Source organism: Carassius carassius, chromosome 45, assembly GCF_963082965.1.
Source record: "Carassius carassius chromosome 45, fCarCar2.1, whole genome shotgun sequence".
Classification (NCBI taxonomy): domain Eukaryota; kingdom Metazoa; phylum Chordata; class Actinopteri; order Cypriniformes; family Cyprinidae; genus Carassius; species Carassius carassius.
Window position 1 is genome coordinate 3,962,832 of NC_081799.1, and position 27,530 is coordinate 3,990,361.

At 37.1% G+C, this 27,530-nt stretch overlaps 1 protein-coding gene and 1 long non-coding RNA gene across 2 annotated transcripts; one reads left to right on the forward strand and one right to left on the reverse strand.

Annotated features, from left to right (window-relative positions):
• Positions 1-4,081: 4,081 nt before the first annotated feature.
• On the reverse strand, positions 4,082-4,576 carry LOC132127570 (uncharacterized). Its single transcript, XR_009427542.1, has 2 exons — positions 4,530-4,576; positions 4,082-4,261 (listed from the first exon to the last, which is right to left on the reverse strand). It is a non-coding gene; the product is annotated as an uncharacterized LOC132127570 (long non-coding RNA).
• Positions 4,577-6,227: 1,651 nt separating this feature from the next.
• On the forward strand, positions 6,228-26,986 carry LOC132127181 (sorting nexin-30-like). Its single transcript, XM_059538873.1, has 9 exons — positions 6,228-6,454; positions 10,739-10,927; positions 15,792-15,902; positions 16,124-16,282; positions 19,405-19,594; positions 20,772-20,971; positions 22,883-22,969; positions 23,828-23,980; positions 25,833-26,986. Exons 1-9 carry the CDS (start codon positions 6,338-6,340, stop codon positions 25,902-25,904), a joined length of 1,278 nt encoding a protein of 425 aa, XP_059394856.1. The 5' UTR covers positions 6,228-6,337; the 3' UTR covers positions 25,905-26,986.
• The last annotated feature ends 544 nt before the right edge of the window (positions 26,987-27,530 follow it).

Consider the following 27,530-nt stretch of genomic DNA (forward strand, 5'->3'; position numbering starts at 1 on the left):
GACTACTTTGATGATGTTTTTCTTACCTTTCTGGACATGGACAGTAGACCGTACACACAGCTTCAATGGAGGGACTGAGAGCTCTCGGACTAAATCTAAAATATCTTAAACTGTGTTCAGAAGATGAACGGAGGTCTCACGGGTTTGGAACGACATGAGGGTGAGTTATTATTGACATTATTTTCATTTTTAGGTGAACTAACCCTTTAAATCAATAAACAATAAAAATGCATTCCCAATCTAAAGTCATGAATACATAAAAACTTAAACTAAAACAGTCAACAGCAAATATATGGACCCTAAAATAATTAATAATATTTAATATGATTAAGTATATATTATCTATTTCTAATAATAGTAATAATAATAGTAATACCATTATAAAATAAATCTAATTAAATAATAAAAAATCAAGACAGCATTTTCAATCTAAAACATGAATATATATAGATATGCACCAGTATTAAAGGGACAGTTCACCCAAAAATGAAACTTCTGACATCATTTACACATCCACAAGTCGTTCTAGAGTTTCTTTCTTCTGTTGAACACAAAAGAAGATGTTTTGAAGAATGTTAGTAACCACACAGTTGCCGGTAGCCATTGACTTCTACTGTATTGTTCTGGTTACAGCAGTTTTCTGTAATGTGCTCATGAATAGTTCTCTCTGCTGAACGATAAAAACATGAACAGCCATCAATTCATCCCACTGTAAAGAGTGTGCCTTCATCCCTCTAAGGAGAAGTGTTTTCTTGGGAAAGAAGAGCTGAACGTACACTGGTAGTGTACTTTTAAAAATCTATGTAGATTTTATTTGTAGACCAGTATTTTATTGACAATTATGCATTATTATAGTTTTTGTTGACATTTGTAATTAGTTTGATTTATATTTTCTGTTTTCTCTTTAATCATAGTTTAAACATTTGTGTTTTTGTCAAGTGTATTTGTTTTTTAATGTCTACATGTTATTTATTCATTTTTATTAATGAATTTATTTAATTTCAAGTTTTAGTTTTAATTAATTTTAACTCGTGAATTAAAAGGAAAAAGTTAGCTGAAATAAATTAAGTGCTAGTTTTTTTAAATGTTTTATTTCTGTTACATTTATTTTATTTTGAGTAATTTTTATGATTTTGCTTTTTAGTTAAGCTGATAAGTTTGTGAACAAAAGTTGGCTTGAGAAAGCCTTGAAAGTTTAGATAGTTTAGACAGATTTTGATAGCTTGTTGCTAACATGATTTAACATGACTAGCATTTTGCTGGCATGTTTATTAGATTAGCATGTTGCCAACATGATTAGCATGTTGCTAAAATGTTTGTTACATGATTAAAATATTTGAGCATGGTTTACATGTTACTAACCTGTTTCTAAAATGAATAGCATGTGTCTAGCATAAATAGTTTGTTGTTAGCTTGTTTTTACCGCTTCTAACGTGATTAGCATGTAGCATGTTGCTAACATGTTTCAAGCAAATCTTTCTTAATTAAACTACAATGCATATGTGTGTGTGTGTTTTAATTACAGTATATTTATTGAACAAAATATATATTTTTTATATTTTTCAAAATAAGCAGTAAATAGTACGAACCTTGCTAAAGGGTTTGTTTTGAACAAATATTAACGTAGACATCATTAAAACAACAGCAACATTATTTTAGCTGAAGTATTTGTATCTCCTCATACATTTATACGATTTTTAAACAAAATAAATGACTTGAATGATTTGTTTTCACACAAAATCTGTTGCTCCATTAATGTTTAATGCTAAAACATAGCCTATGTATTTTATTCTGCTATTGTGCATTTTAGGCGCACTGAATAACACATTTACTATTAGACGTGTTAAGAGCAGATGAGTTTTTGACAATACCTTTTGAACATTTTTATTACTCTTTAAAGAGCCTATAACATAAGTGCCTTTACAGAATTGAACACAATAGCATCACAAAAATTATATAATCTGAAATTAACATTGTATATTTGGGTTAAAAACAAAAATTATATAATCTGAAATGCTTGATTACAGTTGAACAGACACAGTGAAACATGATACATGGCTGTTCATAACTAAATGCAATCAAATATCATCCCAAGCATTCTGCTTTTCCTGTTGTTATCACCAAATACTGACATAAAAGACATAGCCAAACAAATACTATTTACAATGTGGCAATGGATTGCATTTAATTGAACACAACCACATCAGCGCTGATCCAACATACTGTCCTCATATTACAGAGCACATGAAAGACGGGTGAGTATCAGTGACAGTGAATCAGGGTCACGTCTTGTTTCTGGGTGTATTGTCCAGCAGGAGACTCTCACGGGGTCATCATAACACATGACAACAGTCATTAGCCTCGGGAAACTCACGATGTTTAGTCTTATATCCACCTTGAAGAAGAAGAAATACTTTGCTCTTATTATGCCAGTGTGAAAAAATGGACGCAGGGTTTCTACAGGTTTTATGAAGGTAGATTTAAGATCTTTTAAAGAAAATGTAAGAAATATAAAGGGAAGCAACACGTCAGTATGTTCTTACACAATGATATGTATCATCAACACGTCGATGTACTGTATTACAGTAACAAACAATGTCAAGAAGAAATACAGTCATGAGAATCTGGGAGGAAAACGATGCTTGAAGCATGTCACTATTTAATAAATTAATAGAAAACTCTTATGGGCTACAAATATGCTTTTTTTCTCCTTTTGGTTTTGGCATGTGATCATGTTTTTGTGAACACGATTTCACACAAATCACTTACAGATTTTATTTTGCTCCACATGCTCTCCCTGTTTCGACCGCTCGGGCATTTTGAGCATCTGAAAGAATGAATTTAATAGATATTCTTGGCCTCCGAGAGCAGACAGACATGACATCTTGATATCTAATTTGATCACATCACAAAATTCACGTGACTTACATCTTTAATATTTTCCTCTGATATTTCATTCTTGTTTTGTTTTTTTGAATTCTACATTTATTTTTAACCATGCAGCTTCATGTCCAGAGGAGTAAAAAATGTGTATGAGACTTGGACTTAATTAAGACAACAACAACAAACACAGGACCGAAATTACATTTTGCTAAAAAGTCCAAAAAAAAGCATCAACACTAAAAATAAAATAATAATAATAACAAATGTTGTGGACTGATATTTTAAGAATTTAAGCATGTAGATAATTTTGGAAGCATATTTGGTTTATTGATAGCTGTCAGAGATCGGTTATCATCTTTAAAAACATGTCTTCTTGTCTTATGCAGATCTTTGAATAAAAATATTAATAAACTGCAAAGATAAATGACTATAATCGATGCTTTTATAATGCCATTACACTTGGCTCTTATAAAGCCTGCTTTTTAAACAGATTAATAACGGAAATTGCATTTACTGAGTTTGAAAATAAACACAGCAAATACACAAACCGTTAAAAACAATGTAAGAAAACTCCAATATTGTAAATGACTGTTGTTTCTCAGCTTCGAGCGTGTCCCCATCGCGCAGGACTCTTCTTCTGCTGCTGTGTTGTGAAGCTGCGCACTGGGCGCAGCGCCGCCTGCTGCTCTGGAGGAGCAGCGCCTGATCCGCTAATGTGCGGGGTTTATTCGATTAAACGTTAGAATTGAACTGAAAAACAATCTTTAATAAGCTAGTTAGTTGGTTTTGTATTGCGTACGATATTAATTTTGGGTAACGTCCCATCAATTAAAGAAATTTAATTAATTTTACTTTAAAGATATTTCTTGAGATGCACAATGCAGCTGCACCACATTGGTTATCTTCAACACAAATAAGATTCATCACAAGTGATCACACTCATTCAGATCCTCAGGCTAATACTCTTCGAACTCTATTCGACTCATTTCTTTATCCAAGTTCTCCATGGGTCCATCTTTATTACTGTAGTAATACAATTTTACACAATGTTGTGATGATTAAATACATATTTAGCTCACAAACTCATTAAGTTTTTAGAAAACATAAAACGTCGCAAAACTAAAACTATCTTAAACTAGACAATATTTTCAGGTTTTCCTATGATTGCATGAAGCATCCGAGTAACCCAGTAACAGAATGACTGTTGAAAAAACACATTTATTGGATTTCACAGAAAAGAACTACAAAATGTAAGTCTCACACCATAACAGACACAAGAACAAGATATTCCCCAGATCTCATTATTAATAACTAATCACACCAGCAGAACACGTGCTGAGATGAATCCTCCACGTGACTCCGGTCCAGTCCGCTTCGACTGAAACAAAAGAAAGAACGAGGAAGGAAATGTTACAGGAACAACTCAACTTTCGCCAGAATCATGACAAAACATTATTCTGACCCTCATATAAGAGTAAATAATCGTTCCCCTGAGTTCAGGGTCAGATGGGTAGTGTGTTTAATCATTGGGTCAGTTCAAATCTTCCGTCATTCGATATAACAGTTATTAATCTATAAATTAATCAGTTTGTAGAAGCTAGTACTAAATATTCTCCACATTTGATTTTTAAAAGCCTAAAATATACCTTGTTGCTGCCAATCTTCGACCCTCACGCTGCTCAAAGCGCACATGTCATGGACGGAATGAGTCTTCTTCTGTGTTGATCTCAGACAGCCAGAGCCTCGGCAGCGCTCTACTGCCCCCAGCGGTGGCTCCGGGGATCACTGAGAGCCGCTTTCGAGTATTCATGAAGCTTTCTAATCATTTTTGAATCTTTGTTTCGAAGCATTGGTTCAGAAACCACCTGGGGCATGTTTCACAAAGGTGGTTAAGTGGAAACTCTGAGTATGTTAACCCTGAAATGAGGGAAACTCTAGGTTTTCTGTTTCAGAATGGGAGGTTGGTCAAACCCAAGAAAGCAGGGTAAGTCAAGCCCGTTTCTGAAAGAGAGATAACTTATACTCTGAGTCAGTTACCATGGTAACTTACTCTATGAACCTAACCTGGTCAGGAGGAAGTTTTCTTTCAGTCTCCTCCCCCTTTTTAAACACGCTGGAAATGTACGCTGGAAAAATGCTCTTCTTACTAAGTGGTTTTTTTTTCTTCTTCTTTTTTTCCCCCAAGTACAAATATAAATTCTATTGGCAGATCATTTGTAAAAAAAAGAAAAATGCACTTAAGATATTATTATTAATATTATTATTTCATTATTCTTTTTTTTTTTTGCTCATGAGATACCATAAAATGATTAGCTGTGTGGAGTCTGATCTGAAGTATGCAGATGGCTTTTTGGCGGGAGCTGTTGCCATGGTGAATCGTAATATCGGGGCTCCATTGATACTGGCTTTTTATAGTTGTGGTGCACGAGCTTAACTCAGAGTCAGTCAATTTAGGGTTGTTTAAACTAACTAATTTCAGCTGTTCTGTAACCGAAAACTTACCATCTCAGGGTAAGTCAACTCAGAGTTCAAGTTTAAACTCAGAGTTGGTTGAACCTCCTTAGTGAAACGCGCCCCTGGTCACGTGATCTTAGCAAACAAAAACAACATTATTTATTAGTTTGTTTGTCTCACATTTTACTCTTATTTTATTATTTGTTTAAAACAAAATTGTACTTGTGTTTACTCTTTTTTGCGGTTTTATTTTTGTATATATATATATATATGTGTATGTATGTATGTATGTATATATATATATATATATATATATATATATATATATATATATATATATATATATATATATATATATATATGTATATGTGTGTGTGTGTTTACTTACAATGCTAATGCTTATTCAATAATAAAAAAACGAACATTTCAAAATCCCGTTGTTTTGCTGCTAGATGGTGTTGATCCGGTAAACAATGTGGTTTTGACGGATCTCGGGGCAGTTTTATAATGAAGGTTCGTTGTTTGATAAAATTTTGTTATGCATGCTTTTTTGAATAACAGGCAAAAAAAAATATTCCATATGACTTTACACAACCTTCATATTTAACGCTGTTTGATTACATTTAGTAGTTTTCGTTGCAATTACATCGTTTGGAGCAGCAGACTGCGGCGTTTCGAGCGCTTTGTTCACAGTTTCTATTTTCATTTCAGGGAACGATGTACACAACAACGAATATGACCTTGGATACAAACCAGTGAAACGGGGAAAACCCGGTATCAGGGATGAATATTTGATAACTCAGTTTATCTTAAGACTTTAAAAGAAAAAAATAACCGAGGAACGACTTTTAATTTGAAAAGAGGCGCTGTTTATCCGGAAGTGCGCGTCTCCTCTGAGAGTCAGCTGACACGCGTAGTTCCGCTTCTGACAGATGTTTGCAGTGTCGGATCGTGCGGCTGTGAAATCAAAACCCCTGCGCGATCAGAGCCGATCAGCGCTATGAGTGCCGGAGCCCCCCGATCACTGGCCTCCTCCGGACAGAAGTCCATCCAGGACATGTGCCACCCTCTGTCCGCCCAGGAGAGCGCGCTGAGCCCCGGCCGCGCCGCGGATAAGGTGAGCTCCGGCCGCGGCTAGAGGCGCTCTCCAGCTGGGCAGCGCTCAGAAAAATGAGACATGGAAGCATTTTGTGTTAAATCTAAAAATGTGAGAGTTTTGGCTAAAGTGAAATGGTTTTATATATATGTGATCTCTCCGTTTTGAATTGTTATAAATACTGACCAGTGTTGCACATATTGATGTTTATTTATCCTTTTATATTTTTATAAATATTTATGTGTGAATAGATAATGGAAATAAAAGTTAAGTAATAGTTCACCCCAAAATACAAATAGCTGAAATCTTCCTCACCCTCAGCTCATCTGAGTTTGTCATCAGATTTGGGGCACTGCATCACTGTCTCTCCAATGGAAGTGAATGGGTGCCGTCAGAATGAGAGTCACAACAGCTGATAAAGACAGCACGATAACCCACAGCGCTCCAGTCCATCAGTTAATGTCTTGCAGTGATCTGATGCTTTAATTTCTCCAAATCTGTTCTGATGAGGAAACAAATTCATCTGTATTTTGGATGACCTGAGGTCTGATTTTCATTTCTAGGTGAACTAGTCCTTTAAGACTTAAAGGAATTAAATAAAGCACAAATTTAGACTTAAATGTAGCACAAATCACAGAAAAAAATGTATATGAGTGCTTCTTAACACACCATGCCAGGTTGCTGTGAGTGAATAGTAGTGAGAGTATGTAATCTCAGATGGCTGCTGTGCAGTGTGTGAGGTCAGACATGTCTGGACAATAGAGCTGTGTTGAGCTTGGTACAGCTGCTAAATGAAGAGTTTCTTGTGTTTACTCGTGATGACGCAGAAGAGTTGTTTTCGAGCCGCTGCTCATAAACGTATTGTTGCCATTGCACTGTGTTTTCTCTATTTATGGAATATGATAATTGCTTGTATAATGCTGTGAATGCTTGTTGTTTACTTCATATTAAAATGGCTGTTTTAATAATAATAATAATAATAATAATAATACTATAAGTCATTGTAAGGCTTTTTCTGTACTTGTTTATTCCAATGGTTAAAATCTTTAGCCAGAAAGTTTATCATCATCATTATTATTATTATTGGAAGTTTGCAATTTATTAAGATGCATCAGAGCAATTATTTGAGCAAACCCAGAAGCTTGGGCTTTCTTTACTCCCTTTCCTTTGGGGAGACGTTCCTGTGATTTATATTGGTTGGAAAGGTATGACTGGACTCTTGGAGTCAAGAATGAATTAGCCCGTGTGTAACTGCTGACTGTAAGTTCACGAACTCTGGTGAATTGGTAAAGTTGTTCGGTTCTGGAGGACATTGAGGAGAAGAACAATGCATAAGTTTAGTCTTGAATGAGTGAATTTGATGGTTTTCCTCTGGTTTTATGTCTAATATCTGTACAGCTAACTGTTTTTGAGTTTTGAGAACCACTGCTTGGTAATGAAACCATGTTTGTTCATGTTAAAGATAAAGGACTGTTTTTGGATGCAGTGAAGTGTCTGAAGGATACTGACAGCAGAAACAAACCCTGTAGTGATAAAGATGATGGGTTGTTGCCCGGTTCTTTATCGTGTCCATTCATGTCTTACTCAGGTTTGGGCCGTTTCTGCTGTTCAGCAAAAAGAAGGTCAGCGCACTTGTTTTAGCTCTCAGGAGTGGGCATGTGATCAGGAAAAAGCTGTCACAGTTTTCTAAATGCTGGATCTGAAAATAGGATGTTAGTAATTCCTACATTTTGCTGCAGGTTTCCTACAAACTCGAATTAGTTTAGATTTGATTAGCATTTAAGCGTATAAAGTCTTACACACGCACATATGTAAAAATTTGTAATCCATTACGTAATCGTAATGGTAAGATCGTAAAAAAAAAAAAAAAAAAAAAAAATATATATATATATATATATATATATATATATATATATATATATATTACACAGTCGTGGCCAAAAATATCAGCCCCCTTGGTAAATATGATCAAAGAAGGCTGTGAAAATTCGTCTGCATTGTTAATCCTTTTGATCTTTTATTTAAAAAAATCACAAAAATGTATCCTTTCATTGGATAATAAGAATTTTAAATGGGGAGAAATATCATTGTGAAATAAATATTTTTCTCTAATACGCATTGGCCACAATTAATGGCACCCTTTTATTCAATCTTTTTTGAAACCTCCATCTGCCAGTTTTACAGGTCTGAATGTTCTCCTATAATTCCTGATGAGGTTAGAGAACACCGGACAAGAGATCAGAGACTATTCCCTCATCCAGAATCGCTTCAGACCCTTTAGATTCACAGCTCCATGTCAGTGCTTCTCCTCTTCAGTTCACTCCGCTCATTTTCTGTAGGGTTCAGGACAGAGGACTGGAATGGTTATAGCAGAAGCTTGGTTTTGTGCTCAGTGACCCATTTCTGTGTTGTTTTTGAGGTTTGTGTTTCGATTATTGGCCCATTATAAGATTTCTAACAGAGTCAGTCACTTACTGATTTCTTATCTCTTGGTATTTGATAGAATCCATGATGCCATGTGTCTAAACAAGATGTCCAGGAGCTCCAGCAGAAATATAGGCCCACAACATCAAAAATACAGCTGTATATCATAACGTACACATGGGGTACTTTTTATCTCTGTGTTCACCAAACCCATCTTGAGTGTTTGCTGCTAAAAAGTAAATTTTTTGTTTCATCTGACCAAAGGAGCCAGTCCCATTTGATGTTCCAGTCATGTCTGATAAATGAATATGCTTTAGTTTGTTTTTGGATGAGCTAGGAGATTTTTTCTTGAATCCCTTCCAAACAACATGTTGATGTAGGTTCTGTTTGACTATTTTTTAAAAGTTTTTCTGACCCTGAGACTCAACTATTTTCTGCAGTTCTCCAGCTGTGACCCTTGAAGAGTCTTTAGCTACTCAAACTCTCCTCCTCACCACACATCAGGACGATATAGACACACGCCCTCTTCCAGGCAGATTCATTTTATGTTTTTTGGAAAATCTTAATTATTGCCCTGATGGTGGAAATGGGAATTTTCACTGCTCCAGCTCTTTTCTTAAAGCCACTTCACTAATTTGTGAAGCTCAAATATCTTTTGCTGCACATCAGAAATATATTCTTTGGTTTTTCTCATTTTGATAGATGATCAAGGGAATTTGGGCTTTGTTTTCCTTCCTCTTTTTATTTATGCGAAACAGGAAACCATGGCTGGATAATTTTATGTTTATAACCACGCCGGATGTCTCAAAATTGTAAATATAAATGGGAATATACTTCAGAGATATTTTATTCATAATCATTTCTGAGGGTGTCCTTAATTGTGTCCAAAGAGTATTTGAGAAAAAACTTTATTTCATAATGATATTTCCCCCCAATTTTAAATTCTTATTATCCAATGAAAGGATACATTTTTGTTAATTTTTTAAATAAAAGATCAAAAGATCATTTTCAGCATCATTAGTGTTAGTTATCTTCAGTGTCACGTGATCTTCAGAAATCACTCTAAGATGCTGATTTGCTGCTCAAGAAACATTTCTGATTATTATCAATGTTGAAAACACATTTATTGAGTTTACCAAACATGTTGAATTTATCCTGTATATCGAGTTTAGCTTTATATTTTATTTAGGAGGGTTTTGTAGGGCCCTATAAAATCTGTTTTATTTTTTCCCCAAATTCTGTTTTAATTGTTCTGGACTCTGGTTAAATTAAATTGTATTCATCAAAAAACATGTCTAATTAATAATGAAATAAAATGATTAGACAGGCCCTATGAAATGTTTTTTTTTTTTCTAATTTTTATTTTGTTGTTGTTGACAATTCAGTTTTCGGTTAATTTTCTGGATTCCATTTTTAATAATTTCATGAAATATTAATAACTAAAAGCATCTCTAAACAATTGATTTCTTTTTTCCCAGAAATACTGTGTTGTGTATTTACATTCTTCTGCTAAATAAAGTTTGGTCAATACTTTTTTTGGTAAATATTCCTGTACAAATAATGCTTTAATAATAATTTTATTTGGTACTACTATCATTACATTAAGTATTATTTCTGTCACGATTTCTTCAAGTTAAACTGAACTTTTATTTTGACGAGTTGCTGTGGAAACCTTTAGGTTCCTGTTTGTATATGACATGAGATAGTTTACTGTAAAATGCTGATGAAGAGATCATGTTGATGTGTTTATGTACTCGTGTGTTGAGGCTGAAAACACCTTGAGCGTCACACACTTCAGTATGTGTGTAGTAAACAAAACCGTTTTCCAAATATCTGTGTGTTTAGCTCCTTTAAGTCAGCCTTTGTTACTCCCGCCCCCAGGACCTGATCCTGCCCAATGGGACTCCAGTAGACACATCAAGCCCCGCCTCCTCTTCGTCTCTGCTGAACCGACTACACCTCGATGACGATCTGGACGGAGAAACACGAGATCTGTTTGTGACCGTAGACGACCCCAAGAAACACGTGTCTACTATGGAGACATATATCACCTACAGAGTATGCACAAAGGTCAGAGGGCAAAGCTCACAGACTTCACTGACAATGAGATGCTGTTATTATTTGTGCAATTATATAAAGTTGTTATTTAAACAGGCATCTGAAGGATAATGAGCCTCTTTAGACAGATTTCATAGGGTGATTGTGGCTTCGTGGTAAATCCCTAACCCTCAGTTTGTTCCAGTTGAACTGCTCTGTGGCTGCTGAAATGCCTCATTAGTTTTGGTATTTAGATTAGTTTATTTTCAAGAGGTCAGCTTTTCTCTGTGCTGTAGTTTAGTTTTTGTGGCGGGTGTTTGCTCACATTGAGATCTGTAACATTCTTATTAAAAGGTGCTAATTAAAAACAGCCAATCCCAGCATGGACGCAATGCATCTGAGAGTTATTTCCCATAAGCCCTTGGGTAACTCATTGCTGGGTTTTTTTGGGGATTGTGAAAGAAACCAGGTTGAGATCATAGTCAAAATAATACAGTGAAATATCATGACTGAAAGAACTGTTGCAGGTTGATTTATATAATATCATAGCATTAATACATATTTCGAATGAGCTTTTAATGTTATATTTTAATTATAATTTATGTAGTTTTATTTCAGATTTAGAAAAGTTAGTTCTTCAACTTTTATTTCAAAAAACTTTTTTTTCATTTTTTTTTTCAGTTAAATGCCAAGACAACATTTCAAATATTTGTTTTCTTTTTTTTCAGTTTTGTTTTTGTTTTAAATAATTTAATAATTGGAGGTCAGACAGTGTGGGAAACTTTTATAAGACACAAAATATGTCCGACCACCATTGAGTCATTTCTTAACTCTGTGTGTGATCCTGTCATCCTTTAATGTAGTAATACACTTTATTATTTTACACTGTCATCCAGAACCTTTACATTTATGCATTTGGCAGACACTTTTATCCAAAGCGATTTACAGTGCATTCAGGCTATACATTTTTATATCAGTATGTGTGTTCCCTGGGAATTAAACCCACAACCTTTTGGCTTCTAACGCTGTGCTTTACCACCGAGCCACAGGAAGTGAGCCACAGGAAGTTCGTGTTCACTAGTGACTACCACTTTTTAATGTTTTTGAAAGAAGTCTCTTCTGCTCACTAAGGCTGTATTCATTTGTTTAAAATGCACTAAAACAGTACTATTGTGAAATATTATTTTAATTTAATATAACTGTTTTCTATGTGAATATATTTCAAAATAAAATGTATTTCTGCAGTGCAAAGCTGTATTTTCAGCATCATTGCTCCAGTCTTCAGAGTCACATAATCTTCAGAAATCATTCTAATATGCTGATTTGCTGCTCAAGATACATTTATGGTTATCAATTTTAAAATGGTAGTGCCTCTTCATATGTTTATGAAAACGTTGACACATTTTAAGGTTTCTTTGATGAATAGAAAGTTCAAAAGAACAGCATTTATTTGAAATGTTTTGTAACATTATACATAGTCACTTTTCACCAATTTGAAGGAACACTCCACCGTTTTTTTGAAATAGAGCTTATTCACATTATTTCCTACATTTAGATAGGTGGGCAAATGCATTTTTGTGTCAGTGCATGCATTGTTTAGTTTGACTGGGTCGGCATTAGCTTAGCTTAGCACAATGAATGGAATCCTTTGTTGCCAGCTAGCATGGCCTGAGTAAAAGTGATCAAAAAAAATAAAAAAACCCACCTAATTACTTCTTGTGGCCTGCGTATTCACAACGAGTACAAATAGCGATCCAGATTAACACTAGGCGATTTCCTAGGCAGATATTGACTTGGGACTATATTATGGGGAAGCACAGGCGAAGCACTGCTACTTCGGAGCAGAGATATCACGCAACACATGAAATCCCACGAATTCCGTCAACATAGCGGCGTGAAGAAGAAGAAGAAACAGAAAAAAACAGAAGAAGAACAACATACCGGCGTGACCTGCACCGAGTGTCTTCGCTTTTGGATGATTTATTTTGAGAAGTTACAGCAAACATGGTTATTACCTGCATAGCAAAAGGTTGTGAGAACAAGCAAAGGACATACACGAATGTAATGTTTCACAGAATTCCACCTAATGTGGAACTGAGAAATAAATGGCTAGCAGCTCTGGAGATCTGTAGTTCAACGCCTCTCAACAAAATAAAGCAGTATCGTGTTTGCGAAGAACATTTTGCACCAGAGGACTACTTTGAAAAAATGGAATATGGGTCGAGAAAGACGGTACTACGTCTGAAAGATACGGCCGTCCCATCTATTTTCAAAGCACAGGAAGAACAAAGTGCACATGTAAGTTGTCTTTTATTTCTCTTCCTATATAACCTATATTGCCTGTGAAAACATCAACTCTATGTGAATAGAGCTATAATATGGGTCGATCTATACATGCGTCATGATTACAATAATCACTTACTCTGTGGACAGCTGTCCATTTGGTCCATTCGGCGTAGGGCGTTTTTTCCAGTTCACTTTGTCACACCGGAAAAAAATCGAGTACTGCAGAATGGATCAGCGCCATGAAATCCTCTGTAGATGTGACACAACTTCGGGCACGCTCATCTTGATCTGACGTGTTGAGCCTGGTCATCAATGGCAAAAACTATGTCCTACTCTCTCTGGTTCTTGACTGTCTGAGAAGTCACCCTCTTCGTCTCTCTCAAAATCAGCCATGTTCATCGCCATTCGTGTACTGTAAGGAAAATAGCCAGGCAGCTACTATTCACGCTGGTATGTTGACGGAATTCGTGGGATTTCATGTGTTGCGTGATATCTTTGCACCGAAGTAGCAGTGCTTCGCCTAAGCAGCAGTGCTTCGCCTGTGCTTCCCCATAATATAGTCCCAAGTAGAGCTGAAACAACGAATCGATTTAATCGATTAAAATCGATTATTAAAATAGTTGTCAACTAATTTAGTCATCGATTCGTTGCTAAATAACTTTTATTTGCCGTAAGCGGCTCATTTCGTGCATATTTCAAATCTGCGGTGACCAAAGTGTGGCAGTAATGAGCCACCGGAGGTTTTACTCAGCCAGTACAAAAGGAGAAGTAGCGAATAGCCAATAGCTGGCCTCGTTTTGTCACGTGCTTCCCGAGCAGCGTCTCTGCAGCCATAGACATCATATGATGTCTATGTCTGCAGCATTCAGCGTGATGTGGGAGTACTTTACATTGAGCCTTTAAAAAAGAAGAGTAACCTGTAAACTCTGCACTACTGCACTGTTTAAGGGGACGTTTACATATCGCGTCTTTTGCGCGCTCAAGTTCGTTATTTCCAACACCGCACCGCATCGAGTTAAAAACATTTAAACTTTTCAGAATGCCGCAACCGCACCGCGGGTCATGTGACAAGAACTAACCAATCAGCTTCATCCTTTCCCGTAACAATGTTAAAAGCTCAGTCAAGATGAAAGGAACAGCTGATCATAGTTGTATATGGATTTCCATTTTGAAATAAATTTAGTAGCAGAGCTACTGCAAGCGATTTATTTGAGCTACAAATCCATTTATCCTTTGCTGAAATTTCAGCATCTTCAAGGAGAGAGCACGTCATGGTTGCTTAGCAAAGGCAGACGCCTCAGGGGCGCTTCTGCCCGAGCGCTTGGGAAAGGAGGAGAAAGCGGCGCGCCTAGCGTTTTTAGGCGCGATTTGTGAACGGCCCCTAAGACTTTCATTTGTGCAAATTCTCCAGTACAATGTTGTTTGCAAATGTTTAGTCGTAAAAGCTGATAACATTGCTTTTTAACAGTTAACATTTAAAGCTTTACAAACATGTTCTGTGATCAGTTTGTCGTTTACCAGTTCAAAATTCAGTCGTGCAGCCTAATTATGACTGAATGAGAGAGGTAAATGTAGATATTTGAAATGCACTTATTTTCTAAGTATTCACTGCTCTTTTTCACACAGCAGGCTTTTTGTGTGTGTCCTATTTTTTTCTGGACAACCTTCTGATGGATTTTACTTTAAATTGTGAGTTCCATTCAGGTTTCATGCCATTGGCACTTTTTTTGAAGGATTGTTTACAATTTCACAGCAAAAGCTATAAAGCTGTTTCCCAGTAAATAATAAAATACAATGCACTGCAATTTTATTCTGTTTTATCCTTATTCTTCGTGAAAATATGTTCTGAAAGATTCCTTAATAAGCTTTGTTCAGGATGTTAAACTACTTTAGGAGCTCTAAGGACTGCCATGGTGAAAACATTATTTGAAATCTCCTTGTGAAGTTTGCTAGAGTATGGGTCAGTGTTCTGATTGCAGAAGAGTTCGACAAAGGATTACTAACACATAATAAAACAACTCCAGGTATATTTTTGATGAGGATATGACAGTGCAAAATGGTTACAATCTCTTAAATCTATGCTGAATGATAAAGACCATTTATTAATAATTTACTTGGGGAAAAAATGGAAAAAACTAAAATATAAGTACATAAACCGATTAATCGATTAATCGTAAAAATAATCGACAGATTAATCGATTATCAAAATAATCGTTAGTTGCAGCCCTAGTCCCAAGTCAATATCTGCCTAGGAAATCGCCTAGTGTTAATCTGGATTGCTATTTGTACTCGTTGTGAATACGCAGGCCACAAGAAGTAATTAGGTGGGTTTTTTTAATTTTTTTGATCACTTTTACTCAGGCCATGCTAGCTGGCAACAAAGGATTCCCTTCATTGTGCTAAGCTAAGCTAACGCCGACCCAGTCAAACTAAAACAATGCATGCACTGACACAAAAATGCATTTGCCCACCTATCTAAATGTAGGAAATAATGTGAATAAGCTCTATTTCAAAAAACGGTGGAGTGTTCCTTTAATGCATCCTTACTGAAAAAAAAAAAAAGTTATTGTAAGGTAAGTTATGCCTGTTTTTGTTTCTGTGTGTCCTACAGACCTCCAGAACAGAGTTTGACCTGCCTGAGTACTCGGTAAGGCGACGCTACCAGGACTTTGACTGGCTGAGGAACAAATTAGAGGAAAGCCAACCCACCCATCTTATTCCAGTAGGTAGAGGAAGAGCCTTCACTGCACTGCTCTTTAGAACCACTAGTTTTAATGCATCTGCACATTAGAACAATTGGTTGTTATGTAACAAGACATTTAATAATGTGGATATCATTTTTGCTCCAATCATTGATATTTTGGTCAAGATTAAGCAGAATCTGCTATTTCAGACCATGCAATGTGCTCTGTTTGTTGTTGTCTCCTTTGTGCAATCGTTTAGCCTTTGCCTGAGAAGTTTGTCATGAAGGGCGTTGTGGACCGTTTCTCAGAGGAGTTTGTGGAGACCAGGAGAAAGGCACTAGACAAGTTCCTCAAACGTGTAGCAGACCATCCTGTGCTTTCTTTTAATGAGCACTTCAATGCATTTCTCTCAGCAAAGGTCAGTGCTTTAAAGTCAGCATGAAATTAAACATTCACACTATCTGTTTTCTAAATGCATATTATAGACAGAGCTGGTCTTTCTCTGCTGAAGTCCATACTCCCAAGGCTTCATATTTCCACAACAAGGTCAACAGCAGTTCTTACACGCATATTCTCTTCAAAACATTAATTTATCTCCTATGTCATCCTCCACCACCCACTCCACCTCCTTAAAAGCAGATGACTTTGCCACATTCTTCACAAACAAAACTAGAACAATCAGCAGTCAGTTCTCAGCTCCAGACACAGGGACTCAAACCAACCACATCTACTGATAAAACTCCCCTCTGCTCCTCCTCCTCCCCTCACTGAGGCAGATGTTTCGAAACGTCTCTTCTCCAGCCATCCTACAACATGCTCTCTAGACCCAATCCCCTCACAACTTCTCCAAGCAATCTCCCCTACACTCATAACAGCACTCACACACATCATCAACATATCTCTCCTCACAGGCACTTTCCCCGCTGCATTCAAGCAGGCTCAGGTAACCCCCTGCTCAACCTACATTAATAACTTCACTTACAGATAGCTACAGACCCATCTCTGTCCTTCCATTCATAGCAAAAACACTTGAATATGAGTTGTTTTCAACCAGGTATCTGCATTTCTTTAACAGAATAACCAACTTGACACTAACCAGTCAGGCTTCAGAAGTGGACATTCAACTGAGACAGCGCTACTCTGTCATTGAAGCCTTGCAGATAGTAAAATCTGATTCCAAATCATCAGTTTCTTATTTTGCTGAATCTATCTGTCTCTTTTGACACTGTGAATCATCAAATCCTCCTGTCCACCCTCTCATCACTGGGCATCACATCAGTTGCTCACTGGAGCTCCTCAGGGATCAGTTCTAGGACCCCTCCTCTTCTCCATATACACTACATTACTGGGTCCCATCATACAGGCACATGGCTTCTCTTACCATTGCAAGGATCTCAGGCTGCCTGGCAGACATCTCAGCATGGAAGAAAGATCATCACCTACAGCTCAAGCTTCTTGTCTTCCCTGCCACTCCATCTCTACAGCATGATTTCTCCATCCAGTAAGGTTCATTAACAATTACCCCATCAAGCTTGGTCATAAATCTTGGTGTAATCTTTGATGACCAGCTGACTGTCAAAGACCACATTGCAAAAACTGCTCGATCTTGCAGGTTTGCACTGCACAACATCAGAAAGATCAGGCCCTTCCTAACGGAGCATGCTCCACAACTTCTTGTCCAGGCCCTTGTCATTTCTAGGCTGGACTACTGCAATGCTCTTCTGGCTGGACGTCCATCATGCACAATCAAACCTCTACAAATAATTCAGAGTGCAGCGGCATGACTGGTCTTCATGTCACACCTCTCTTCATCTCTCTGCACTGGCTCCTGGTTGAGTGGCACCTCATGGTCAGTGTTAGTCATCTTACTTGAAAAAAGTAATTAGTTACAGTTACAAATTACTTCTCCCAAAATGTAATTGAGTTAGTAACTCAGTTACCATATTGTAAAAGTAATTAGTTACTCAGCAATTCTTATGGTGCGTTCACACCAGACGCAAATAGAGCATCTGGCGCAAGTGATTTAAATGTTAAGTCAATGCACAGACGCGAATAGACAACCTCCGAAACACATTTTTAAATAAACCGCATATTTGAGTTTAAAACAACTACATTCTTGCATGAAATACTTTTAAAACTACATTTCATGACATGATAACAGTAATATTTAGAAAATTATCTGAATAAAAATGGTGGTTGAAAATGCTGCATGAACTCAACTGGCAGAAGTCCCCCCATGATGCGAATTTGCGTCTGTTGTGAAGTAAATTTCATGCGCGAATGAAGCTTATGAACAAAAAATGTTCAAGCGTCCAAATACGCGTGAATAGCGCGAGTTATTCGCACAAGTTGCATCTGGTTTGAACACAGCATTAAACATTCAGTACAGTAACATGTAAGCATGTGTTTATGTGAGGTGGTTCATAAGATTTGAGTTGCTTGAGGCAGCAAGGATAAAGTCTTTTTTCCTGGGCATACCGTGCATGTTACAGAAAGATTCTCGCCTTTAATTTCCGGTACTTCCAGTTTGAGAACGCCATTATCGCTGATGCCGTCTTGTGTTTAGTGGTTGTCAGAGCGTGCAGTGAGACAGCATGAGCAGGGCACCGCCCACCCAGCCAATCATCATCGGATTTGCAACGGTGTCAGGCAGCTGATAGCCACTAGTCAAAGCATGACACCTCGCTCTTTATTCAACCAAATTGTAGTAACGCGGCACTTTACATTCTTAGTAAAGATAACGGCGTTGCGACTATGGAAAAAGTAATTAATTAGAGTACTCCGTTACTGAAAATTAAACTCCGTTAGTAACGCCGTTATACTTAAACGCCATTACTCCCAACACTGCTCATGGTACCATCACAGAGGCTCAAAATCACTTTCCAGAACATTCTCGTTCACCGTTCCTGGCTGGTGGAATGAACTTCCCACCCAATCCGGAATGCTGAATCACTGACAGTTTTCAAGCGACACCTGAAAACGAATCTTTTTGGTCACCATTTGACTTCATCTTAAAAAACAACAACAACAAAAGAACTTGACTTCCTGCATTTATTTGCTGCTTTATGATGGATCACTTATTGCACTTATTGTAACTTATTGCTTTGGATAAAAGCGTCTGCTAAATTAATAAATGCAAATGTAAGGTTCCTAAATACTTTTGTGAACATATTTCCAGAGTCCAAACTGACATTATTAATTAAAATAATTTGGAAATTAAATTTGGAAACACAACTCTTGAGTTTACAGGAATTATGAATATGTCATGCTTCATGTTTGTATAGTTTCTCACATTTTGTGCCGGTCATGTCTGGGATTGCCATTTGCCAATTCTGGAAACCCTTACTAGCTGTTTATGACCAAATCCAGATGTCCTTTTGAGAGTAGCCTGACAACATTGAGCATTTGCAATATGTTGCTAGCAGGCTATATTTTCCAGCATGGAAAGCTTGTTCCAGAAACGCAGTGGGATTTCATTGGGTTTGGCAGGGATTTCTTGGCCGTGAGACAGAATTGATGTGCTGTATGCTTGACTTTCAGGACTTGAATAAGCGTCAAGGCCTGGCTCTTCTGACTAAAATGGGGGAATCTGTGAAGTTTGTGACGGGTGGTTATAAACCGAGGGCACGGCCGGCGGAGTTTGCTGCCATGGGTGACTATCTGGACTTGTTCACACCGAAACTGGGCACCATTGACAGGATAGCACAGAGAATCATCAAAGAGCAGTCAGGTAAAGAACATCTCACCTGGTGTTTAAAAGAAGTTACATCCATTCAGTCTTCCATTCTAAAACCCTGGATACACTGACAGCGAAGCAATTTTTCGTTCTTCATGAAAGGTAAAAAGAAGTTTGAACTACCTTTGTGGCAGTTTTCTGTTTAGTTAACATCCCAGTGCTGCCACCTGAGCTCCTGAGAGTGGTGTTAAGAATGAATATATAAACAATGTGTTGTCCGTTCTCCACTAAAAAACTAAATAAACGCACAACAAAAATGCCAGTTGTGAGAAAACAGCACTTAAGAAAGCATCTGACCATAACAATGTGGATATGTATACAGAAGCTCTGCAGTTCCGCACTCAAGTAAAGTCACTCCACATTTAATTATAAAGCACTTTATACAGTAGATTGCTTTAAAGCAAGCAGCCTTTAAGGCCGTTCACTCAGAACATGTTTTTCAATCCCAATGTACTAGTTTTTCATTATTTTTCTATGGAAACGCGTACATGTATGACCGTCGAGTGCCATGTTTTTAAGACACCGTGTTAAGTTAAAATAATTTTTATTTTTACATACAACATTGCTCATCAATGTCAGATCCAAAATCGTTGATCAACCAGAAGACCCCAGAGATGGGGCAAGCGTTTTGAGTCTTTGTTTACAGTAGCAAGTTGGCATGGCAACTGTTTTATTTGACAGCAAATGGAGGAGAGACAATCTGTGCTGAACATTTAAAAAAATAATTCCTAAGTGCTACATTTTTGGGTTTTTAGACGCAAATACGTGTTCTGTGTGAATGGCCCCTAAAACATGAAAAAAAAACATGTCAGTGTCACATTCAGTTAGAATTACGCTTCAATTTCTACTATAAAACAGCTCTCCAGTGCTTTTACTTCATTCTGATCTCAATGGAATAAACTTCTACATCTTAATATTTTTGTTAAAAGGATGTTAATACTTTAATTCAGCAAGGGTGCATTAAACCCAAGTGACAGTAAAGACATTTCTATTTCAAATAAAATGTTTCAAATAAACACTTTTCTGAACATTCTATTCAGCACAAATCCTGACAAATCACAAAAATACCATAATCAGAAAAGAATTGCCCATTTGTGGAATTTAGCTGTAAAAATAAATGCTACAAAAAAAGTAGAATACAGTCGTCTTTTTCATTGTTTCTGTGTGTCAGAGTTCCTGATGGAGTTGAGAGAGTACGGGCCCGTCTACTCCTCCTGGTCGTCTTTTGAGGAGGACCTCCATGATCCTCTGGAGGGGGTGTCGGGGTGCGTGTCGAACTGTTCCAGTGCTCTGGAGGAGCTCACGGAGGACATGAGCGAAGACTTTCTCCCTGTGCTCAGAGAATACGTCCTGTACATTGAGTCCATGAAGGTGAGCGGCTTTCAGCTGAGCTTTTTATTCATTTCTTCCCCTTTTCATGTGATTTTAATTTGATTCAGCATTAAAGGGTCAGTTCACCCAAAAATGAAAATTAGACTGCGTTTTACTCACCCCCGAGGCTTCCTAGGTGTATATGGCTTTCTTCTTTCAGACGAATCCAGTCAGAGTTGTATTCAAACTTGTCTTTGATCTTTCAAGCTCTATCATTGCAGTCATCGGGTGTTGCATCAGTCCAAAAGAGGTGAAATAAAAAGTCTCGAACGGCCTCATGTAGCGACTTGATGCATTTTTGTAAGAAAAATATCCATATTTAAAACGTAATAATCAGTTGAATCTAGCTTGCGCTCACAGCTGTAAATGAAGCAGTTCTGGGGGAATGAGTATGAGGTCAGCTTTGTGCATGCACCACTCAGAAATGACGCACACGGAAATTAGATAAAAAACAAAACAATGGCCACTAATTAGAATTACAAAACCAGGATTTGTAAAGAAGAATATTGGAGGATTTTTATATAATTCAAGAGGAGACTGTTTTTTTCCTAAAGTAAGGAAACTTTGCTTTTTTTGCTCCTGTAAACATTGGTTTTCATGTGCAGGGCTGACCTCATACATCGTGCTCCCAGAACTGCTTCGTTTACAACACTGAGCGCAAGCTACATTAAAGTAATTATTATGTTTTGAATTTGGGAATTTTTCTTACAAAAACGCATTAATTTGTTACAGGAGGCCTTTGCTCAGCCCCTGGAGCGGAGTGAGAGACTTTTTTTTTTATGGCAGGGCGCTTTTTTTTACTTCTTTTGGACTGATGCACGCAACACTCGCTGACTGCAATGATAGAGCTTGAAAGACAAAGACTATTGTGAATATAACTCTGACTGTATAAGTCTGAATGCAGCCTTGATGACCCCCTGCTTTTGAACAGTAATATATATATTTAAAATTCGTGAGATATTTATACTGGAAAACAAAGTCAGAACTACTGATAGAAATAATTGTTGCAGTATTCAGCTATGAGGAAATGTTCTTATGCAAACTCGACAGATAAAATCACTTCCTCTGTGTCTTAGTTTGACGCATCTACACCATCAGCAAATGTATTTAAAACTTCTCTAAAAGTACTGCCAGGACTACAGTTGCATAACTGCTTAAATTATAACACAATTTAAAGAACCCAAACATATTTCAACAACTAGATCATTGGTTTCTTCTTTTAAAGTCAACTTAAGTCAAATATATTTGTAGTGCACTTTTCACAACAAACATCGTTTCAAAACAGCCTTACAGAAAATCATGGTGTTAATTCTTATAATATCATAACATCTTCATGTATGGATATACACACACACACACACACACACACACACACACGCACACGCACACACACACACTTTTACATTTTGCAGTGAAATTAGCATAAATAGTAAATAATACTTTATGTAAGTGTACTGTATGTATTTGATTAAGGTTGGTCATGGTAGTTTTAATTTGTTGTTAATTATGAATATGTGTTTATTTGAGTTATTAATTTGTTTTGTTCAATTTATAACACGGTGACAAGCCAGAGATTTCAGTCACATCTCTCACCCTTCAGCAGGGTAATTTATTGAAGTCTTGATTTCCCGCAGACTTCATGTTTTCAGCATTTCCGATCAACGTGATCATATTTCTTTCACCCACAAGTCACTGTGGGTTTATTACAGAGAGACATCCAGGATTTCTGGGAAGCAACAGGAAGTGTTTTAATAGCTTTCATATTTGTGTCATGACTCGCACTGAACACATTTCATCGTCTAGTTTGAGGCATCATAAAATACAGCAGTTGTATTAGTTTTAACCAGTCATAGACTTGTTAGTGAAATCTTGGGATGGAAACTGTAACAGCTGCCTCTTGTTGTTTGTCAGAATGTGCTGAAGAAGAGAGACCAAGTTCAGGCTGAGTATGAAACAAAGCTGGAGGCAGTCGTGTTCAGAGAGGACAAAAAGACCCCGGTGAGTTGCATTTGTTTGCTAACTCTGATTTGCAGGGATTTTAGAGCTGTGTTTATTAGAGGAATTGTTCACCCACAAATTAAAATTTGCTGAATATTTATTCTCATCCTCGGGCCATCCAAAATGTAGAGGAGTTTGTTTCTTCGTCAGTTTCGGATAAATGTATGATTATATCACTTGTTCACCAATAGACCCTCTGCAGTGAATGGGTGCCGTCAGACTGAGAGTCCAAACAGCTGATAAAACATCACAATAATCCACAGCACTCCAGTCCATCAGTTAATGTCTCATGAAGCCAAACACTGTGTGCTTTTAAGAAACAAATCCATCATTAAAGCATTTTAACTGTAAACTTATGATCAAAATATAAGTCCATGATTCAAAACACTTCCTCCAGTGAAAAAGTCCATCAAAATCCACCCACATATTAGAGCTGTTTTGGTCTGTTTTTCTTGTAAACTGCGCTTGATCTGTGCAGATTTCTCTCCTGATTCAGGCCAGAGCACTTTTTCACTAGAGGAAGCAATATTATGAATAAAGGACTTGTATTTCAGCCAAAACCAAAGGCTTAATGTTGGTTTTGTTTGTTAAAACATGCAGCTTTTGGCTTCACAAGGTATTAACTGATGGACTGGAGGGCTGGGGATTATTGTGATGTTTTTATCAGCTGTTTGGACTCTCATTCTGACGGCACCCATTCACTGCAAAACAAGTGATGCAATGCTACATTTCTACCAATCTGTTCCCATGATGAAACCGACTCCTCTACATATTGGCCAGTACTGAAGTGTTCGATGTGCTGGAGGAAACTGGTTAACTGGTTGGAGTGGATGTTCTCCACACATCTCTGTCCTGCAGGTGCCCACTGATGTGGAGAAGTGCCAGGACCGTGTGGAGTGTTTCAACGCCGACCTGAAGGCCGACTGGGACCGCTGGGAGAACAACAAGCGACAGGACTTCAGACAGCTGCTGACGGGCATGGCCGACAAAAACATCCAGTACTACGAGAAGGTCAGAAACTTTCCTCCACCTGGAATAGTGAAAAAAAAGTGGTTTTTAATGAGGTTGGAGGTGGAAACTTGTATCTGTCATTTTAGAGGCGGAGCATGTTATTATATTTTTAAGCAAGAACAAAATTTGACCGGCTACCAAGACAAATGTTTTACTTCAAAATAATGTGAACTGATGAATTGTCTTCAACAACCTGAAATGTGTTTTAGGAAATCAATGGGTTCAGTTTGACTTACATCAATGTTGATGTAAGCATATAAATTGTATATAGAGTACTTGGAGTGATTCTTGCTCTGAAAATGCTCCGCTGTTGTTGAAACTCTCACACATTTCATTCCTGCTGTTTTGTCAAACACTGACACAGTGTGGCTAAATTCCAGAGACCACTGTCAAACGGGAAGAGCCCAGGAAACCATTAATACTGCAAGAGTCAGAGCAGCTCACTTATTTCACTGTTTGCATCATGGCAATCTGTGTTGTTATTAACTAAAACTATAAAAAAAAAGAAGTCTCTGTTAATTACAATAAAGCTGAATTAAAATATGAATAATAGATGAAAAAACATACAGATCTTAGTAATTTTGTCTTTGCAATTGATTACAATAAAATAAGTTTACTGTTTTTTCTAATTACTAAAATTACTAAGTTAACTGAAATCAAGGCCAAGCAGGTGAAATAGAATTTTAAAGCTATATAGAGCATGCATAAAAATACTCAAATTAAAATGGAATCTGAAAATATAAAAATAAAAGCTAATTCAAAATAATAAATATAATGATATGTAAATAATGCAAAAAGAACATTGGCAACTTTATACCGATGGCAGTCGATAATTATTGGCCGATTTGTAAATATTTTAAAGCCATCGGCATATCGGAAATAGCATGAAAAGGGCAGATGCAGATGGTTTATTAATTAACTGCATGGAGACAATGAGTTGCATATCTGTTGCATAATCCAATGTTTTTCCCTGGGCAAAATAATTAATACTTGCCAAAACAAAATCAAATCTGTACAAAGTATAGTTAGTCTGATGGCATAGTATGGTCTATGCAAACGTTATGCTGACGCATCCAATGAGTGAAGCTCCTGCATTCAGCTGTGGACTCATCATGGGTAAGTCTCAATGGCAATGTTCTGCCGTTAGCTTATATGAGGATATGTCATGAAACGCCAAGCATTAGTCCTACATTTAAAGGGATACTCCACCCAAAATGAACATTTAGTCATTAATCACTTACCCCCTTGTCGTTCCAAACCCGTAAAAGCTTTGTTCGTCTTGAGAACACAATTTAAGATATTTTGGATGAAACCGGGAGGCTTGTGACTGTCCCATAGACTGCCAAGTAACTTACACTGTCAAGGTCCAGATAAATGTGAAAGATATCATCAGAATAGTCCATCTGCCATCAGTGCTTCAACCGTAACATTATAAAGCGTTGAGAACACTTTTTGTATGCGAATAAAACAAAAATAACGAGTTTATTCAACAATTCCTTTCCCAGCAGTCTTCTCTGTCTCTCCACATCACTTGAACTGCCAGCTGTCAGCCGCGCCACAAGGATGCTGTTTCTACGTGTATTTATGCTTTGATTTGAAAGAAAACAGCGCATCCTTGTGGCGCGGCTGACAGCTGGCAGTTCGAGTGATGTGGAGTGATGTATTTTTATTTTTTTGTAAAGAAAATAGTCTCAAAGCAAAATCACAATGTGCATAATCTAGATGTTACGCCTGTCCATATGAAATAGATGGTTTAGGAAATCTGACCCTGTAAAAGTGGAGGTGTCCAGTCAACACAGAAGAAGCTGGCTTTGACCTTCCTTGACTTCCTGCTGTTGCTTCTGTCCCACAGTGCCTTGCAGCATGGGAGTCCCTCATTCCACTGTTACAAGACAAACAGGAAGCAGAAGGAGAAACGAGCTGAGCGTGTGTTTCAGTTGTTCTCCTGGCCACCGGCGAGGTCCAGGGCTCTGGATCCAGGCTGTCCTCGGACCAGAGCTTTCACGGGACGGGACGCTACTGGAACAAACGAGCTCCGAGAATCCATTTGTAAAGTGTCTTTATTTGTTAAAGCCCGTCCAACTGCCTCTCTCTCTCTCTCTCTCTCTCTCGTTCTCTCTTTTTTTTGGGGAAGGAGAATCTGCAGGACTGGAACTGCAGAAGAAACTGTAAACGCTCGTGAGGAAGAGAGAGGGGGAGGACGTTTTTAGTGAGATGTTTGCCAGTTATTCTTTTGTAAATGCTTGTGTTTTGATGCTGATCCGTCCAAGGGAGCCGAGACGTCAGTGTTTTGTTCTTTGGTTCGTGTGGAGTCCTGAAGAGTCCAGTTTTTCCTCTTGCCAAACAGTTTGATATCTCGATTGAAGCGATCACTTTTTTTTTCCAGAAGATTTCCTGGACTACAAAAGCCTTGCCTGGATCGGCCGTTCCCTCGTTATACTCTAAACTAAGCTGTTGCGTTGAAATGAAGGATGTTTTCCCAGCCATACATGACCTCATTAAATATTTATGACTAAAGATGTGTCATAATGATTTGTACTTGTGTTAATGGGGCAGGATCTGTGGTTGGGTCAACTAGTCAAGTGAGGTGAATGTAATGTGGGGCGTTTCCTGTGAAACTCTGGGATAATAATGGAGAGCGGCTCATCTCCAATAACATACATCTATTCTGAAATTCAAAGAACACTATTAAGTTGCTCATGTTTAATGTGGTTATGCAGTGCAGGATAGTAATTTCTTTTTTTTTTTTTTTTTGAAAGAAGTCTCTTTATGCTCACCAAGGCTGCATTTATTTGATCGAAATACAGTAAAAACAGTGACATATTACAATTTAAAATAACCTTTCTGTGTGAATATATGTTACAATGTCATTTATAAGCGCTGTATTTTCAGCATCATTACTCCAGTCTTCAGAGTCACAAGATCTTCAGAAATTATTCTAAGATGATGATTTGCTGCTCGAGAAACACTTTCCGATTATCATCAATTTTGAAAAGAGTTGCGCTGCTTTTTATTTTTGTGGGAACCGTCATACATTACATTTTTCAGCATTCTTTAATGAATAGGAAGTTCAAAAGGACAACATTTATTTGAAAGAGAAATATTTTGTCTTTAAAAAAGGATTAATGAATAAAAGGATTCATTTGTTTAAAGATGTTACAGACCCCAAACTTTTGAACATTAATCCGCTCAAACATTGTAGAATCATAGATGCCAAACCAACCAAAACCTTTCTATTCAACATTCCTGACGCAAAGTGTTTCTGAACGTGTTTTTGTGTGTTTCTCACAAAAACTGTAGAAATGCCTGGCCTTTGTTTCAGCTCCTAATCAAAATGATATTTTTCATAAAGAAAATGAAGCCTAATTCATGTCTATTAAAGGGATATTTCACCTAGCAATGTAAATAAACAGCATTTTTATTTTTGGATTCTCTTTTCTAATTAATATTATTTATTATTATAACTTTATTTCCAATTAATATGATATGTAAAGCATATTTATTTTTTATGCATGAATATATATATATTTTTAATTGTGTTATAGACATA